The 18,974-nt window shown below is 59.3% G+C and overlaps 2 protein-coding genes across 2 annotated transcripts; both read left to right on the top strand.

Annotated features, from left to right (window-relative positions):
* The first annotated feature begins 316 nt into the window (after positions 1–316).
* On the top strand, positions 317–8,154 carry OTOP2 (otopetrin 2). Its single transcript, XM_037069543.1, has 6 exons — positions 317–703; positions 1,169–1,305; positions 2,670–2,728; positions 3,189–3,322; positions 4,819–5,690; positions 7,409–8,154. Exons 1-6 carry the CDS (start codon positions 391–393, stop codon positions 7,577–7,579), a joined length of 1,686 nt encoding a protein of 561 aa, XP_036925438.1. The 5' UTR covers positions 317–390; the 3' UTR covers positions 7,580–8,154.
* Positions 7,826–18,967, top strand: OTOP3 (otopetrin 3). The gene is made up of 8 exons (XM_037069411.1): positions 7,826–7,839; positions 8,965–9,125; positions 13,289–13,681; positions 13,756–13,892; positions 14,467–14,525; positions 14,776–14,894; positions 16,094–16,887; positions 17,975–18,967. The coding sequence occupies exons 1-8, from the start codon at positions 7,826–7,828 to the stop codon at positions 18,143–18,145; spliced, it is 1,848 nt and encodes a 615-aa protein (XP_036925306.1). The 3' UTR covers positions 18,146–18,967.
* Positions 18,968–18,974: the final 7 nt, after the last annotated feature.

The raw sequence follows: 18,974 nt of genomic DNA, 5'->3' as shown, positions 1-18,974 counted from the left end.
TGAGGGCCGAGCTCCCTGGGCTGTATATCACCCTGCCCGCCCGGCTCCAAAGCTCCAGTCCAGCCCGGCGTGGGAGAGAGGAGACGCTCGCCGCCCTCCAACCGCTAGCTCAGCGCGGGCTCCGGGCCCAGCCAGGTGGGTGCCCCGGGCTAGGGCGCCCACGGATTTGGGGAGTGGAGGCCTTGCTCGAGGTCTGTCTGACAGAGCTGCCGCCGGCGGACGCCAGCAGTCTCAGCTTTTCTCCTTCCCATTCCCAGGGTTTCCTCGGTCCCGCTCTGAGTTAGAAATTCCCCTGTCCCCAAATCTAGGGATAAGATCAGGGAGTGAGCCTGGGGTCCCGCTCGCTCCCTCCACACAGTGATCCCTCCAGGATCCTCCAGTCGCCCTGCCATGTCCGAGGATCCGGCCTCCCGCCCCGAGGAGAGCCGGCCGGCACCTCGGGCGGGCCCCCGCGAGGTGTGGAAGAAGGGCGGCCGCCTGCTGTCGGTGCTGCTGGCCGCGAACGTGCTGCTCCTCGCCTGTGCGCTCATCAGCGGCGGCGCCTTCAACAAGGTGGCTGTATACGACACCGACGTGTTCGCCCTGCTCACCACCATGATGATGCTCGCCACGGTCTGGATCCTCTTCTACCTCCTCCGCACCGTGCGCGGCCCCGAGGCGGTGCCCTATCTCGATGCGCACGCCGGCCCCATCTGGCTCAGAGGTACCGTGGAAGGAGGGGGAGGGGCGGACTTGGCAGGGGGCTGGAAGTGGGGGCTCTCCCAGGAACTGGGGAGTGCGTGGTGGAGGGAGAGGGGTTAGAAGTTCCCCTGACAAGACTAGATGTGGGTGAGGGACAGGTGGGCTGCAGTTGAGGAGAAGAGGAAGGGAGAGGATCCTGGAGGAGGGATGAAGGGGAGCAAGGGTGGCCCTGGGAGAGCCTCAGATGGGGAGCAGAGAACAGGTGAGAGCTACTGCTGAAAGGGCCCATCTAGGATCCCTTCCCTTATCTACTTAGCCTCAAAGAGATGGTGCCCAATGGGACACCCCTCTATCCACCCATTCATTCACTCATCCATCCATCCATCCACCCCCCCCACCCAGCCAATCACTCATCTCGCCATCCATCCTCAGATCCATACGCCTGCTCTCCTGCCTCTCTGATCCACCCCCCACACCCCCTTCCCAGGTGGGCTGGTGCTGTTTGGGGTCTGCACCCTGGTCATGGATGTCTTCAAGACCGGCTACTACTCCAGTTTCTTCGAGTGCCAGTCAGCCATCAAGATCCTGCACCCTCTCACCCAGGCTGTGTTTGTCATAGTCCAGGTGAGTGGGCGGGAGGCGTGTCCCTGAGTGTGGTGGACAGGGGCCAACACCTGGGATGGGGTCAGGAGGTCCCAGTACCGCTCTTTTTTCTGCCCTGAGCACCCCGGTAAGGTGGCCATAGAGGAGATCAAACGGGTTCACGCACCCGCAAGTCCTGGGTGAGGAAGTGCTATCCAAACGCGAGTGCCCACTCAGGGGCCCTGTGGTTCCATTTCTACCTGGGCAGCACCGCTAGTTAAGACCCAAGAGGTGTGAGTTGTGGGGTCACCCTAGAGCCTGGCCTGCCCTCCCTGGGGGCCTGTGGAGGGCTTCGGTCTCAACCCAGGGTCCCGCTGCCGACGCGGCCAGTTTGCCTCCCACCGCCCCTGTATTCTGTGTTTGTTCAGGAAATAGGGCATGCTGTACTGGGAGTTTTTCAAACACGTTCAAATACAGATTTTTTTAAAGATTTTTTTGTTGTTGTTCACTAGAGAAAGAGGAAGGGAAGAAGAAAGAAAGGGATAGGAATGTCTGTGTGGTTGCCTCTCATGTGCCCCCTACTGGGGACCTGGTCCACAACCCAGGCATGTGCCCAGACTGGGAATTGAACCAGCAACCCTTTGGCTTGCAGGCAGGTGCTCAATCCATGGAGCTACGCCAGCCAGGGCCAAATACATGTATTTTTATTTCTTGCATAAATACCATTTTGAAAGACCTTCCTACTGAGCTGAGGCAGAACTGGCCTTACATGGGACCAGAACAGACCCCAGCCCTGGAAGACTAGAATGACCGTGGGCACAGTTACCCCCACTCAAAACATCATCCCCATGGCTCGTTTTCCGTACTTTAACACGTGTACGTCTTTAAAGTTGGCCCAGTTGTAGTCTCTTACATTTTACGGGTGTGACGAACACTCAGACACAAAGAAAACACAGACACCCCACGCGGGAAGGGTTTGTCGGTGGCCGGCTGAGAGCGAGGCCTCGCAGGGCACCGCAGGGTGGGGATGAGGCGCTGGATGCTGCCGGTGGGAGGGAGACGCCACCAAAGGTTCTTTCCCCCTTGGACAGGAGGCAGCCGGGGGCTGGCCTTGCCCCAGGAATAAATAACCAGACACCCAAAACTCTACCAGACCTCTGTCCTGCAAAAAACAAACACCAGGGCCGGCACGTCGTACGGGTGCCATTTTGCAAATTACTAAAGAATGGAGTGCTCGTTTATATGGGTTGTTCCGGAATCGCTCCTGGTCTCACGGGGTAAAGCTAGAATAACGTGATAACTTGGCAGGAGGGCTTCCGAGGCAGAGAGGACCGAGTGCCGACATGGGCGCTTCTTGGCTGTAGTTGTTCTGCCGAGTGAAAGACCTCCCCGTTCTTTCCGCACAGACTTACTTTCTCTGGGTTTCTGCTAAAGACTGTGTTCATGTGCACCTGGATCTGACCCGGTGAGTGCGCCGGTCCCATGTTCGCTCAGGGGCCCTGCCCAGCACGCCTGTGGTCCCTGCGCATGAGAGACGAGGGTCTCCAATCTGAGGCAGGGGTCCTTTCTGCACCTTAGGTGGGGTTTCTACCAGACCCCTTGCTTCATCAGCCTGATTTCCATCAGTCAGGGCAATGGTGTGTGTGTGTGTGTGTACACTTGCACATGCTTTGGTGGAATGGGCTGTCTAGTGCACTGTTCATCCTGTCCCCTGGGAGAGGGAGCAGTGGAGACTGAGCCCCTGGGTACCCCCAGGCATCCCCGCATCCCTCCAAACTCAGCTTCCCATTCACACGGGGGCCGACTGCCTTCTCGTTTCTCAACGCCATCCCTGCTGAAGCTCCCCAGCTCTCTCTCAACCTTGCCAGGGACCCCAGGTGAGATGAAGACTCTCACGGGCCTCTTTGCTCTGCCTCCGCAAACAGGTGCGGCCTCATGTTCACTCTCACCACCAACCTGGCGGTCTGGATGGCAGCCGTGGTGGAAGAGTCAGTGCACCAGGCCTCCTCCCACAGCGCCTCACAGGGCAATGCCAGCCACGCCCACCATGCTCCGGACGGTGAGTGCCCCTCCGGGCAGCCCGGGCCCCACGCTGGGCACTGCTTCCCCTGTAGAGTCAGCCTTCTCCTGCTCCAGACTCTGAGTCTGCCATGTGGGTGCGGGTGACCCCGGAGGGGGAGTGCCGGGGGTTCCTTCTCATCCTAGAGGGTGTGGTCTTGGCCCCCATGTTCACGTCTCCACGCCACTGAAGAAGGGACCTGGGCTCCAGGAAGAAAGGGCACGAGTGATGGAACTGGAGGGAGAAGGAGGGAGGAGGTGGCTCGAGGGTGGACACGTGGGGTCAGGTGGAGCGCCTGGTGAGGGGAAGCTGGAGCCAATCATCACAACAGTGACCGTGACATCTACTGAGCTCTACATGTCAGGGGCTGTGCTAAGTGTCTTAACCCTCACAACCTTCCTATGAGGTGGGTGATAGTAATCACCCACTTTACAGGTAAAGAAATGAGGCATAGCGAGGTGATGCAGCTTGCCCAAGGCCACAGGGCTTGAAACTGGACAACTAGTGTTCAGATCCACCTTTCGTTTTAACCGCAGTGCCAACTGACGAAGGATGGGGTCCACAGTCCCCGCTGGTCCTACTTCTCTGGGCCGCTCTAGGCCCCCTGCTAGCCAGGACCAGACTACATCTGAAAGCCCATTCACACACTCAGTGCGGGGGCCCAGTAAGGGAGAGCCTGGGCCGCCCCCTCCGGGAGACCCAGCCCAGCAGGACTGACAAAGGGCCACTTTTTGCATACAGAGAATTCCTGAGGATGGCCCCACCTGGCGGGGGAGGGGAGGGGGCACCTAAATGTGTAGGAGCTGCGGAGGTGCAGAGAGGCCTGCTGGGGAGGCACCGGCCCCAGGGTCCGAGTCAGGTCACTGGAGTCAGCTCTGCCATCACAAGTTGCTTCGCCTTGTGAGCCTCCGGTTCTTCATCTGCAACATCAGCTGGGATAGCTCTGGAGACCAGACGAGATGCTTGCCAAGGCTCCTGCAGGGCGCCAACTGGGGGCAGCACGAGGCGACTCTTAGTGTGGTACAAGCCGAGGGCACGGAGGCACAGCCCAGGCCGGGGCGCAGCTGCTTACTTTCTGGGCTGCGTCAGACGGGGAAGAGCCTGGAGGAAGCTGGAACGTTAGGGGTTCCCGAGAGGGCCACCTTCTCTCAGGACCAGAACCTTGCCTATGTCAGGGAGCCAGGGGTCCTACCGGTGGGGACAGATGGGCCATGTTTTCCTGAAGGAGTGGAATAGGGTGAAGCAGGCAGTCTTGCCCTTCGGATGTTCTTTTCTTTTTATCGAGCACTGGCTATTGTTTACCGATGCGTCCCACGGTCTCCGGCACACAGTAGGTGTTTAGTCGGTGATGCTGGCCACACCGAGGCCAGCCGGGGCATTGTGGACATGGTAGCAAGTGTGGCGGAGAGAGACCCCGCCCTCGAGAAGGCCACAGTCCAGGGGTGGGTCTCCAGGGACGTGCGAGGCAGTGCCGCGCTGTGCCCCTCTCTCCACAGTGGAGCGTGCAGGCGGCCAGCTCGGAGGGGACTGCCCGTGTGACACCGTCACCTGCAGGATCTTCCAGCAGGGCTACTTCTACCTGTACCCCTTCAACATCGAGTACAGCCTCTTCGCTTCCACCATGCTCTACGTCATGTGGAAGAACGTGGGCAGGATGCTGGCCTCCTCTGCCCACAGCCACAACCACGACCCATGCCCCGTCAGCCCCTTCCGGGAGACATTCTTCGCTGGCCCAGTCCTGGGCCTGGTGCTCCTTGTTGCAGGGCTAGCCGTCTTCATCCTCTATGAGGTCCGAGTGAGTGGGGAGCGGGGCCACACCCAGCAGGCCCTGGTCACCTACTACAGCTTCAACATCGGCTGTCTAGGGCTCATGACCTTGGCCAGCCTGAGCGGCTCAGTCATCTACCGTTTTGACCGCCGGGCCATGGATCAGCATAAGAACCCCACACGCACCCTGGACGTGGCCCTACTGATGGGCGCTGCCCTGGGCCAGTACGCCATCTCTTACTACTCTATAGTGGCGGTGGTTGTGGGCACGCCCAGGGGCATGCTGGGGGCACTCAACCTAGCCCACGCTCTGCTCACAATCGCGCAGCACACCTTCCAGAATGCATTCATCATTGAGAGCCTCCACCGGGGCCCCCCCGGGGCTGAGGCTCACGCTGACCCTCCCAAGGAGCCCTGCCTTACCTTTGCCAACCTGGATGCCCTCCACACCCTGCCCGCCTGCCCACCCACCCCCAGGCTGGTTGGCTCCAGCCCAGAAGGCCCTCAGGAAGCCATGGCCGTCATCTTGGCCCCCAGGAGCCACTGGAGACGCCGATGCCTGAAGGACATTTCTCTGTTTCTCCTGCTCTGCAACGTCATTGTGAGCACCTTGGGGAGAGGCACGGGCTGGGCGAGGGAAGGCTAGGAAGGAGATTCTTTCAGGTTCACTCCCTTGCCCTTCTCTGTCTCGCCCTGGCAGTTAGAAGAAGGGTAGGTTCAGAGAGGGTCAGGTGCTGCCCCCAGGCAGACAGCGTCTCAGGGTAAGCAGAGAACAAAGTCCTAGCATCCTAGCATCCAGGCAGCAGCCGCAGCTGGGGCTGGAAGGGTCCCAGGGGATGCTGGCGTGGGGACTGGGCCGAGGTGAGAGGGGACTGCGGCCCTGCCCCCCGCCATGGGAGGTGTGGGAGGTGTGACCGCTGGGAGAACTTGTGACCAGCCTGCTTCCCTGAATAACTGGAGCAGGAGCAGGAAGTAGCAGAGACCAGCATAAGTGTGAGCAGCCTGTTAGCAGAATGCAGCTTCAGGCTAGCTGGGAAGGGGGGCATCCACCGCAGCCACCCCCTCCCCAGGGATTCAGCAAAGCGCCTGACTTCCTCAGACACAACCACGGCCATGTACACAAACACTTCACCAAGGAGCCCCGCCGAGGCGGGGAAACACCCCTCACGTAGCTCCCAGCCACCTGTGTCTACATAACCCCCGGGGGCACTCCCTGGTACAGCAACCTGTGTCCACGAGCGCATCCCACACCCTCCTCTAGAGAAATTTCGCTCAATAGGAAAATAGGCCTTTTAGCTAGCTATAGCCAACAGAAAAAACATTATAGGGTCCAGCACAAATAACGCCCCTTTTTTATTACAAAATCATAAGCATGTAATACGGTATCGTAACAATGTCACACTCAAGCACACCATGTGACATTTTAGGTGAAGATGTTCCAATTAAAACTATAAATTATTATACCCGTATTATTACGCTCCAACCACACTCAAGCCGGTGTTACTTCCACCGGACCCTGTCCTTGAAATACAGAAACAGCCTTAAGGTGAGAATGTCGGTGTAAAACACCTCCAGAGAGAATTCCGCCCCAGTGCGGTCCACATGAAATCCACCAACAGCCCACCATTCTCAGTGACATTTCCGTTGTAACTATGCCCCATCCTACGGGGAACCCCTCCGCTCCCCTACCCCCCGGGAAAGAGGGACCAGCAACCTCGGACCTACCGGCGGAACCAGTAAGGCTCGAAACATCGTATTCTGAGGCAGCTTTAGTTCACCTTTGGGGGCTGTTCTGGCTCCAGGTGTCTGAGCCTGGCTCCACTTCGAGAGCATCCCCTCCACCTCCTTCACTGCCTGGGGCGGAAGCAGGCGACAGACGGGCGTGCCCAAGGACGCAGTTATCTGGGGAGGGAAAGTGTGCGGTTAGCCTAGAAGCCTGGGTTCTGCACCCCATACCCTGTGCCAGCACCCCCCAGCTGGACCCTGACCCCCGCCTCCCCTCCCTTGGGCCTGTCTGACTGCCGCACGTCTCCCCAGGAGATAGCTCCTGATTTAGCCATTTCTAAATTGTGGTCCAACTCTCACGTCATCCATTGAAGCCTCTTCCCTCTCTCTCCACCCTACCAGCGGGGCCCCCCACTGAGGGTGGAGTTATGATCGCAGGGTCGCCCTTGGCCTGGGGAGGGCAAGTTGAAGTGAGGTTCCCGTGCAGCAACAGCCAGGCCTTGCTGGCCACCAAACTAGAGGTCTGGGGCCCCCCGCAAAGCCCACTAGTGTGACCCCGTCCAGGCCAGGTCCTGACACCCCCTCTGCCCACAGCTGTGGATCATGCCTGCCTTCGGGGCCCGGCCTCACTTCAGCAACGAGGTGGAGGTGGACTTCTACGGCTACTTCCTCTGGGCAGCCATCGTCAACATCTGCCTGCCCTTCGGCATCTTCTACCGCATGCATGCTGTCTCCAGCCTGTTGGAGGTCTACGTGCTGTCCTGAAGCCCCTGGCAGAGCCGGGGGGGGGGGGTACTCAGCTCATGTACACACCCCAAGGCCCTCAGGACTGAGCCCGGGGCTGGCAGTCACTGCCACACGGCCACCTGTTCCCCAAGGGCCCCAGTGTGGAATTTTCACAAACATTCTCTTCCTGGGTGTGTTTAAATTGCAGCCAGGGCATGCCTATGTGCTCCAGCATGACCCTGGTGCACAGGGCGATGGGGCAGGGAGATCCCCTCTGCCCGAAGCATGTCCGGGACTGGGTAAGACCTGGAATTGTCCTAAGCCCAGCCCTGCGGCCTGGCCGGAGCTGCTGCCTGGAGTGGGAACCAGAAAGCCTGCAGTGCACGCCCCCGTCTCCCCCCAGCCCGCCCCATCTCAGCAACCCCATAGGAGACGGTCACAGGAGAGGATCTTGGGAGTCTGAGCTGGAAGGGCCCCTGGAGAGGTTCAGGTCTCAGGCTTTTCAGCGGGAGGGCCAAGGCCGAGTGACAAGCCAGTTACAGACCCGGGCCCCGGGCAGCTGGGAGGGGCCAGGCAGAGTACCAAGGCTGCCACCTTCCTCTGCCCTTTACCCCCAAGTGGCACCTGCTGTTCTGTGTTCCGTGACTCAGGAAAGCAAAGAAAGTACCGACCTGGCGCGACCACCTGTTACAAAGCCACAATCTGAGGCCCAGAGAGGTGGTGGGACTTGCCCACGTCACACAGCTAAAGGGGGCCAGAGACTTTCTGCCAAGAACTGGGATTTTCAAATAGCAGGGCTTTCCCCCCAATAAGTAAAATATTTCAGAAACCCAAATGTATAACGCAGACATAAACCAGGCTGTGCTAGTTTCAGAGGCGTCAGGGATGCAGACCTCCACTGCAGGGGGCCCCCTCTTCCCTGCCACCCCCACTTCCTGGGGGGCCAGGCTCCTCTAGGAAGGGCAGAGCGATGGACTCAGCAGGGGAGAGACCGAGGTCATGAGACGGAGCAGAGAGGAGGAAAGAGGCCTAACAGCCAGAAGAGGAGGAAGAATGGGTGGCCAGCTGAGGCAGGGGAGGGGGCGACCAGCTAGGGCGGGGCTGAGTGGGAGGAGTGTGGGGGCTTCAGAGGAAAACCTGCCCGGGCCTTGCCTCGGCGGGGGCCGGCCTGGCGCTCAGGAGGGCTCCATCGCCTGCTTGGAAGCCAGAAGAAAGTGCGGCCTGAACCCCACCCAGCAGGACATTGCGGCCCACCCCTCCCAGAGGTCACCGCTGCTGGCGCGTCCCCTGACCCCGAGCCCGGCGCCCGCCCGCCTCCGGCCCCGCCCGTCTGTCCAGCCACCTCCTTATTGGCAGCGCGGCTCAGGCCTGAGTCCCCGGCGGGGTAATTAACGGAGGATTAATGATATCCCCAAAGTCAACAGAAAAATCGATGGGCGGCTGAGCCCGAGCGGCGGCTGCGCAGTCCCGCTGGGCGAGGGCGTCGGGGCCATCGGTCGGGGCGCTGTGGCCTCGCCCGGGCGGACGGTCAGCGCTGGGCCCACAGTCGGTGGTCAGCGGGCGGCGGTGCCTGCCGAGGCCTCAGGTAAGGCGCCCCGAAGCGGGAGCGCCCTCGGAGCTCGGGCGGGACCTCCGAGGCGCCACCTTGGCGCTGGCACCTGGTCCCCGTCCCCCCTCCCGGGCTCAGGGCGCGGAGCTGCAGGGATGCGGGAGGCAGGGCTGCGGGGACCGGACCCTGGCGGCCCGAGCGCCGGCCCCTCTCTGTCCGACCCGAACCCCGCTCCGCGCCGCACCTCCTTTCCGCGCGTCGGTGCGCACGGCCGAACGGGGGCGCGGAGGCCAGAAAGGAGAGAAAAACCTGGACGGCCAGGAAAAGGCGGTTGTGGGGCTGGGGCTGCCGGGGCGCCGGGTCGGAGGCATTCGTGTAGCAGCCGCCCCAGTCTCGCACCCCACGAACGGCTCGGAAAGAAAGCCCGAAGCTCTGCCTCTAGCCGGGACCCACGACCACCGGTGCGGGCCCTCCCGTGGACGGGCCAGAGGGCGGCAGGTTGCTCCCTGTCAGTTCCGGGCGCCCTCGCCCTCTTCCCGGGACCCCGACGTGTGGGCCGGTCAACCTGCTCCCCCGCCGACATTGGGGGCTCCCTGCGGCGGCCGTGGGAGGGTCGACCCCCGCGGGTGGGGGTCAGAGACCGCGTGTTGAGGACCCTGGAGGGAGAGGAACCAGAACCTTGTCCTCCAGCGGCTCCTCTGGGCCTACAGTCCCAGCAAAAACCGCCCCGAAATTCACGGATGACCCCGACCCTTCCGGCCTCTCCAGGATTTTTCGAAATCCTGGAAGGAAATGCTCAAATCGCTAACACTGAGAGGTTTCTGTGTACCAGACACGGGTCTACGTTTATTTACATAAATGAAATCATTTAATTTTGATAGAACCCTGCAACGTAAGTATTATGCATTAGTTCCTTCGTCCATTTGTTCAAGAAATCGTTGAACGGCTACTACGCGCCAGACGCTATTCCATAGTCGTCAGGCGGAGAGTCCCAGTCGCGCGTGTCAGCTCGCACCGGTAGGAGGTGTGGGCATCCGGGCTCTCAGTCGTGGGGCTACCCCGCCTTGGGACGACAGAGCAGTCGGGGCCGGGGGACAGGGGCAGGGAGTGGTCCCCACGAGCCTCGGGCCTGCTCCCGTGGAGGTTTAATGGGAAGGGTGTCTGTCCGTGGCTCTGGTGCTGAAGTTCCCCAGAAGATGCCCGGGTGGTCAGCAAACACTGGGTGAGTTTCGTGATGTGCCGAGTTAGGGGGCGGGGAGCATCGAGTTCAACAGGACCGGGTCTCAGTCTTGGAGGCGCGCCGGGCCTGGGGGTGGGGGGAGCCAGCCACGCCCACAGCCCCGCCCCAGGCAGTGCACACCTGCTCTCAATAGACGGCTGGGCAGAGAAAGAAGGCCTCCCGGGAGGGCCCCTCAGGTGGCTGGTGAGGACGGGAGAGAGCACGGTGGAGGTGGAGGGGAGCAGGAGGGCGGGAAGCACAGCGCACTCCAGGAGTCTGGGCAGAAGGCAGCAGACCACGTGAGCAATGCGGGGCGGGGCCTGGCTGGGCCGGGATGGAGGAGGGGGGCAGGTGCTTGAGTGTGAGGTGGGGGCCGGACCGGGAGAGGGCAGAAGTGGGGTGAGAAGTGGGGTGAGAATGTCAGGGAGGACTAGGAAAGGGGGAGAAAATCATGCAGAGCCCTTAAAAGAGGACCAAGTTGGACTATTTGCTCCAGAAGAGAAAACTATAAATATCAAGCCTGTGCCACATGGTAGAATGGGGGGGCCTTTATAGCCAAATGAGATGGGGGTCTTCTGGTGGTCACAGTGTGGGTAAGTCTGAAGCTTGGGGTTCAAAGGGAGGGACAGAGCAAAGTGCAGCTAATTAAAATAGTGAGTGAGAGGTGATGCCCCAGAAACAAGTATGGGGCTCAGTGGGGGCACCAAGAGGGGGCACCTCATCCAGTTTTAGCATAGGGGGGGTGCAGGAGAGACCGCTCCCAGGAGGTGGGGCTCTTCCGGGTCCTGAAGGACAAGCTGCAGTCAGCGAAAAAAGCAAGCAGTGGGCATTATGGGCAAAGGGCGGAGTGAGGGCTGACAGGCAGGTAAGCAAAGGCAGGGGCGTTCTGAGAACTGCAGCGGTATGGACAGGCCCGTGGGCGAGGGATCCCGAGGACAGTGCTGGAGGGTCAGTCTGACTCTGGTGGAGACCAGACCGGGAAGCAACAGCAGCTACCCGGCCTCGAGCATTCCATGCGCTGCGAGCCCATACAGCACACGCACTGCCTTGTTTTGTTTTGAGAGGGCACGCTAAGCAGTTTGGACTTTATACTGAGGGCAATTAGTTGCCTTTGCAAGGCTCACAATAGGAAAGAGGCATGGTGCGCAGGGAGACTAGGCCAGCGGCCCTGGCCGGGTAGCTCAGTTGGTTAGAACGTAGTCCTGATACACCAAGGTCGTGGGTTCGATTTCCAGTCAGGGCACATGCAAGAAGGAGCCAATGAGTGCATTAGTAGATGGAGCAGCAACTCTCTCTCTTTCCCTCTCTCTCTCCTTCCCCCTGTCTAAAAATAAGTAAATAAAATCTCTAAAAAAGAGAGAGAGATCCAGGAGAGAGAGGAGAGGGCCCTGACTATTGACTAGGGAAGTGGTTGAGGTCAAGAAAGATCAAAGAGCAATTTGTGGACTGGAATGGACAGGCCTGGGAAGACCAGTGAGGGGAGGGTGAGGAGGAGGCCTCCTGCAGCCTGGAGAATGGGCGCAGTGAGCACCTTGAACCTTGAGCCCAGAGCACAGGCAGGGAGGCCAGGGCGGCAGCAGGACCAAGGGGGGGGGGTGCCCTGGGAAGGGCCAGGGCTGGTGAGGGAGCCTCCTGGCTCAGGAGAAGCCTTCCTATCAGGATAGCGCCGGGCACCAGCGACACCCCCCTTTCTAACTCAGCTCAGTCCCACAAGGAATGAGCACCCAGTGGTCCACAGGGCAGTAAGCTGGACTGTGGGCCATGGCCCTGAGTGGCGGGTATGGGGAAGATCCTCAGATCCAGGTCTGAGAGGTGACACAGAGGTTGGCCTGAGGGAAAGCCTGGGGACACTGAGGAAGGAAGGAGCAGAGTCGAGGGTGATGCTCTCCTCGTCATGGAGTTAGGGGAGGGGAGCAGGGGGCTCAGTCCTGTCAGAGTCAAGGGCAGGGCATTCATGCTGACCCCAGCCTGCCCCATGCCCGTGGCAGACATGGAAGATCAACCCCAGAAGTTTGCCCCTAAGCCTTTAAAATCTATTTTTTAATTATGTAAGTAATGTGTTTTCAAAAACTAGAACAGGGCCCTGGCTGGTGTAGCTCAGTGAATTGAGCGCAGGCTGCGAACCAAAGGGTCGCCAGTTCGATTCCCAGTCAGGGCACATGCCTGGGTTGCTTGGCCAGGTCCCCGGTGGGGGCCATGTAGGAGGCAACCACACATTGATGTTTCTCTAACTCTCTCCCTCCCTTTCCTTGTCTACAAATAAATAAAATCTTAATTTAAAAAAAGAAAACCTAGAATAGGAAATGTTTGTCACTCATCCCTTCCCCAAAAGAAACTCCTGTTGTGAACCTGGTGGGAATCTTCTAGACCTTTCCAGAGCAACTTCATCGACACCCAGAGGTCTCCACAACAGAGCATCATCTCATATCACAGAGTCCTTCTCCTCGGAGCCTGTCCACAGCCTCAGGGCCCCTCCCAACACCGCACTGGAGGCAACCGCTACCTCCTAGGCAGAGTCAGGATAAGAGGGAGCACCTGCTTGCTCTTTTACTCCGGCATAAAATTCCTCCCAGAAGTCAGCAGGGCACAAGCTGCCCTTTGGTGGTGAAAAGTCGCAGACATGGGAGCTGCCCAGTGGCCAGATGCACAGCAGACACCCCTCACTCCCCTGACAGACACTATTATTCCATCTCAGGGTCAGACACTGAGTCAGGAAGTGGAGTGGGGAGGCAGGAGGTGGTCCTCAAGCCAGTGGAAACGTCCTGTGAATGTGGAGCACAAAGGGTCCCCTACACGCCACCCCCTCCGTCTGTTTGGACGTCCCAGGGTCCTGGAAGGTAGATAGGCAGCTGCTGTTATTGCCTGTGATCTGGCCAGAGAGGTTGTATAATTCGCCCCAGATCACACAGCAGTTAGGGCCAGGGATGGAATGGAAACCAGCACAGCCTGGCAGCCACTGAGCACCCTTTCTCTCTCCCAGCGCCTGCTGTGGTTGCACCAGTGGCCTCTGCAGAAACCCAGAAGAACCTGGTGGACATGGGGGCCGAGAAGACAGGGGCCCCCACCGGAGCCGGACAGAGGTCCTGGCTGGTGCGGCACGTCTCACTGTTACTGCGGCGGGACCGGCAGGCCCAGAAGGCTGGGCAGCTCTTCTCGGGGCTTCTGGCCCTCAACGTGGTGTTCCTGGGCAGCGCCTTCATCTGCAGCTCCATCTCCAACAACGTGGCTATCACGCTGGCTGACGTGTGGGTCCTGCTGGCTGTGCTGAAGGCCCTCTCCCTCCTCTGGCTCCTCTACTACATGGTGGGCACCACCCGCCGGCCACACGCCGTGCTCTACCGGGACCCTCACGCGGGATCCATTTGGGTGCGGGGTGAGTATTGGGGCTCTGGGTAGGTGGAGGACATGGGGAGGCCGGAGGTGCCAATGGCTGCCCGGCCCCGCCAGGCTCCCTGCTGCTCTTTGGCAGCTGCACCGTCTGCCTCAACATCTTCCACATGGGCTACGAGATGAGCCACATCCATTGCAAGACGAAGCTGGTGCTCATCTTCCCCGCCATTGAGATCGTCTTCATCGGCATCCAGGTGACAGGCCCTCCTGCCCCCAGGCCACCGGCCAGCACTCTCCCTACCCTAGCTGAGTGCGCACACCCCTCCAATCTCTGCCTGGACACAGCCTCAGAGGCAAATACCTGCGAGGCCCAGAGTAGGGGCACTCACACCACAGCCCCCCATGGGTGCCTGCCTCAGCACATACCGTGCACCTGAAACACAGCCACCTGTGAATACGCCCACCTGTGCCTGCTTGCAAGTCCCTAACTCACGAAACCGCTCCTAATGATGAATGTCCAGTTCCTGCCTGACTTCCTGTTCTGCGCCAAGCGCTGTGTTTCCTTTACACCCCTTTCTCATTTCCCCGGGAAGTAGGCCTTCCCCTGAGGGGCAGGCATTTGAGTCCCCTTCTAGAGCTAAGACTGAGGCTCAGAGACCTCTTGCCACTGGCCCAAAACCACACAGCAAGGAAACGGCTGGGCCAGGATTATCCAACCCAGGTTTCCTCGCTGTGCCATCGGTTGAAAGTCCACACAAGCAGCGGAGGCACCCCCGTAGTCCCACCCCCATGTCCCAGGCCCTGGACTCAAGGCCCTGTCTCTTTCAGACCTGGGTGCTCTGGAAACACTGTAAGGACTGTATTCAGGCCCAGGGCAACTTCACTAGGTAAGGTGGGGGTGCCTTCTCTCCCTAACAATTCCTGGGCTCCCTGTCCCCCACTAGTGCCTGACCCTGGGACTGTGGGTTTGCCCGGGAACAGTCCCGGGTGGCCCCTAGGGCTGCCTCTCCAGGTGCCCTAATACCAGATGGGATTTGGCTTTGTGAGAGGGCGACCCCAGCAAATGGAGGGATGGTGAGGGCTAGGCACCCAAGGGGCCAGCCGGGCTGTGTGGGCAGAGTGTGGCCTCTCTGACAGGTGTGGCCTGATGCTGACCCTGGCCACCAACCTGCTGATGTGGGTTTTGGCTGTCACCAATGACTCCATGCACCGCACGATCAAGGTGGAGCTCAATGGCCTCATGGACAAATTCTCAGGTACTGAGGAGACCAGGCCCCCACTCTCCTTCACGTGCTGAGAGACAGCTGTGCAAAGAGAATTTTTTACAAGTAACACCATAGATTGTTTTATAATTAAAAATTCAGACTTATCCCTGGCTGATGTATCCCTCAATCCTCAGTGGATTGAGCACTGGCCTGTGAACTAAATGGTTGCTGGTTCAAATCCCAGTCAGGGCACATGCCTCGGTTGGGGTCCAAGTGCCCAGTTGGGGGCATATGAGAGGCAAATGATGTATTTCTCACACATCAATGTTTCTCTCCCTCTCTTTCTCCCTCTTTTCTTCTTTCTAAAAATAAATAAATAAAATCTTTAATAAAGAAATTCACACTTAGAGATGAGGAGACAAACAAGGTATATCCATCACCCAGGTGCAAGAATGATTAGCATTTCACATTTATTTTATGAATGAATTATTTACATTACTGAGATCATGGCATTTCATCTCAAGATGTTTCGGTGTGCATCTCTTTGAAATAAATGTATTTCACTACAGGACAACATGATTATAACTTCTAACAAAATTCCTTAACATCATCCCATCCTCTCTATCATTCTGTATTAGCTTTTCCAACCAGCCTGGGAAACGTCTCTCACGATGGTTCGTTCAAACAGGCAAAGCCTTTGGTGGGTCATTCTCTTTCTCTCTAATGATGCTGAGATTTGTCAAGTTGCTTCCGAGTGGTTGCATTTGACTTGTTCTCCTTGCTTTTCCTAGAAGCTGGAGGTAGGGCCCGGAGCCTTGATTAGACTCAGACGAAATGCTGTGGGCCTGGGTGCCTTGTGGGGCACCTCACTGCGGGGTGCGATGCCCAGGTACCCCACAGAGCGTGCTGCCCGGGTAGCAGTCAGATCTTCCTGTAATTACAACGCTGCGCGTTTCCCCTTGTGCCCAACCAGTGATCCGCGCAGGTGACATTTGGCACCAAAGACATCACACATTAAATGCTTTACATAAGCTTGACACCTGAAGTCCAGAATCCCTTTGTAAAGGAAGGATTGTCCTGTGATCTACGATTTCTCTCTCTGGGCCTCAGTCTCCATACCTGTGAAATGGGCGGCCAGGTCCCCTCCACCTCCAGCACACTCCAAGAAGTGGGCAGGACTGGTTTGTGCAGCTGGTTTCCTCAGAGCAAGGCCCGCCTGAATATCTGTCCCCTCTCCCACCCCCTCCCAGGCAATGACAGCAACACCTGCCTGTGCCTCAACACCACAGTGTGCCAGGTCTTCCAGAAAGGCTACCTGATGCTCTACCCCTTCGGCACCGAGTACTGCCTCATCTGCTGTGCTGTGCTTTTTGTCATGTGGAAGAACGTGGGCCGCCGCCTGGCACCCCATACGAACGCCCACCTGAGCACCCCGCCCTTCCACCTGCGTGGAGCCATCTCTGGGCTGCTGCTGGGCCTGCTGGCCCTGGTGGCAGGCATATGTGTGTTCGTGATCTTCCAGGTTGAAGCCAGCGGCCCTACCATCGCTCGTCAGTATTTCATCCTCTACTATGCCTTCTACGCAGCCCTGCTACCCGCCATGAGCCTGGCATGCCTGGCAGGCACGGCCATCCACGGGCTGGAGGAGCGAGAACTGGACACGCTCAAGAACCCCACCCGCAGCCTGGACGTGGTGCTGCTCATGGGGGCGGCGCTGGGCCCGGTGGGCATCGCCTACTTCTCCATCGTGGCCATTGTGGCCACGCACCCCCACGAGCTGCTCAACCGCCTGGTGCTGGCCTACTCGCTGCTGCTCATCCTGCAGCACGTGGCCCAGAACCTCTTCATCATTGAGGGCCTGCACCGGCGCCCACTCTGGGAGGCGGCCCCCGAGGCGGAGCCACGCTGCAGGGGCCCCCCGCCAGAGCTGGGTCTGGGCCTGCAGCCGGCCTCACCGGCCTCCGTCCACTCCGGCGGACCCCTCAACTGGAAGCGACGGGCGCTCAGGGAGCTCTCCCTCTTCCTCATCCTCTGCAATGCCACAGTGAGTGATGCCGGGCGGAGCCGGCCAGGCCACCCTCAGAAACCTCATGGGAAAGGGAGGTCGAGCTGCATCCATGGCACATAGGCTGTCCCAAGGGTGGTTGGCTTGACCCTTTGATTGTCAAGGACACATGCCTCTTTCTGACTAGCTCTGTGATGCTTGAGAGCAGAGAGAGTGCCCCAGCCCCCTGCAGGGTATCTAGCATGAATAAACAAGCCACGCCCATAGTCAGGGTCATTTTATAAACACACACACAAGATTTTTACCCTTAGGAAGCTCCCTGTCTCGTGGGGGAGACGTCAGGGGAACAATTAAGAAATTACCAAATAGTCAGTCACCCACTGAATTCAGTGGAAGGAAGAAGTCAGAAAGTGCCCGGTTTTCTAAAGAACTAGCGGAAGGCGTTGATCGCTCTGTCCCGGGGGCTCCTGCCCAGGCAGTGGCTCTGCCTCTGGGGAAGCACTAACGCCACGCAAGGGGCACTATGGCCATCCCGGTTCACGATGAGGAGGAAACTGAGGCCGGGACTGCCGGGCCTGCCGCGGTCCCACAGCCTAGGTGGCTGGGACCACTCAGGTGGTTTGAGCTCCTGGTGGTGACGACAGTGTTGGGAATACATCCCAGAAGTTGAAACCCCTGGTCCAGGCAGAGAATGAGCAACAAACTGGCCCTAAAGGGCAGCAGGGCCTCAGAGAAGGACATGTGGGCCGGAGTGGCCAAGGGAGGGTTTGTGAAAGTTTGACCTGGGCCTTGAGAAACCGCAGAACTGGGGCAGGAGGCGGGGCTGTCAGGAGCTCGAAGCCCCGGAAGAGGAGGGTGGAGATGGAGACACAGAGGTGCCCAGCGGGGCAGAGCAGGTCGTACCGTGGGTGGTGGCAACCTGGGGTCTCACGGTCCACCCGGGGTTCGGGCTGGCAAGGTGAGGAGGGGGCTGTGGTGGGTGGGAGGAACCTGGAGGGGGAGGGGCCGGCTCTGAAGGCCCAAGGGTGTGGGATGTGCTGGAGGCGCTGCAGTTTCTGGCACCTTCCCTGAGCGGAGTGCCTGGGAGCACCGCTCCCCACCACCACCACCCCCCTCTCCTCCCCAGTTGTGGATGATGCCTGCGTTTGGAATACACCCCGAGTTTGAGAACGGCCTGGAGAAGGACTTCTATGGCTACCGGACGTGGTTCACCATCATCAACTTTGGCCTGCCCCTGGGGGTCTTCTACCGCATGCACTCTGTCGGGGGGCTCATGGAGGTTTACTTGGGGGCCTGAGGCTGCCCAAGGAACTCACCCCTGGCAGAACCCCAAAGTGCCAAGGCTGGGGAAATGTAGTCTAGGGGCCCTGAGCAGACACCCCATCCCAGGGGGTTTTAGGGAAGCCTGTGTGTACCAAAGCCTCCCCTTCCCCAGAACCCCACTGCAGGGGCAGAGAGTGGGTGACTGTTCACAGCCCAAGAACAAGGGCAAAACCTGAATACTGAGCCTCTGATGCCCATGCCGAAGACAGCACCTGTTTGCTCCGCTCACTGCATCAGTATAGCACAGGGTGTGCCCGGGAAGCCCCCACAGCTACTCCAGGGGGGCCAGCCCTAAATGACTGAGTCTGGGGCACCCGGAGAGGGGTCCCTACCCAGCCAGGCCTCTGGAGCCTGCCTCCTGCTGGGGGCAGGGGGCAGGGTTCAAAGCCAGCCCAGGGCATCCCGGACACAGGCTGCGCTACCCTTCTCTCCCCGAACAACCTAATCAGCTCGTTAATTAGCTACCAGGCAGGGTTCAACAGCTCTCTCGGGCTGCCATAAACCCTGTTTATTTCATCGATTGCATTCGGGCTTCGTGCATTTGTTCCCAGAGACAGAGGTGCCTCTCCGGGTACAGTGGGGAGGGACTGTGCTTTGGGGCAGGGACGGTCCTGTTTCTCGGCCAGGAGAGATCTAAACCAGTTCTTGTCTGGTCCATGGGGCCAGAGGGGACCATGGGAAAGAGGGCCAAGACTCTGGAATCCCCCCACCCCTCGTCAGCACACCCTCTCTCTCTGACACAGAGCCCCAGGTGACTTTCTGGAGCTGGCTCACCACGGATGCTGTGGTCTTTGGCTGCTGGG

Source organism: Sturnira hondurensis, unplaced genomic scaffold (assembly GCF_014824575.4).
Source record: "Sturnira hondurensis isolate 20B ecotype Veracruz unplaced genomic scaffold, ASM1482457v3 Scaffold0001221, whole genome shotgun sequence".
Classification (NCBI taxonomy): domain Eukaryota; kingdom Metazoa; phylum Chordata; class Mammalia; order Chiroptera; family Phyllostomidae; genus Sturnira; species Sturnira hondurensis.
This window is presented reverse-complemented; position numbering and strand designations above follow the sequence as displayed.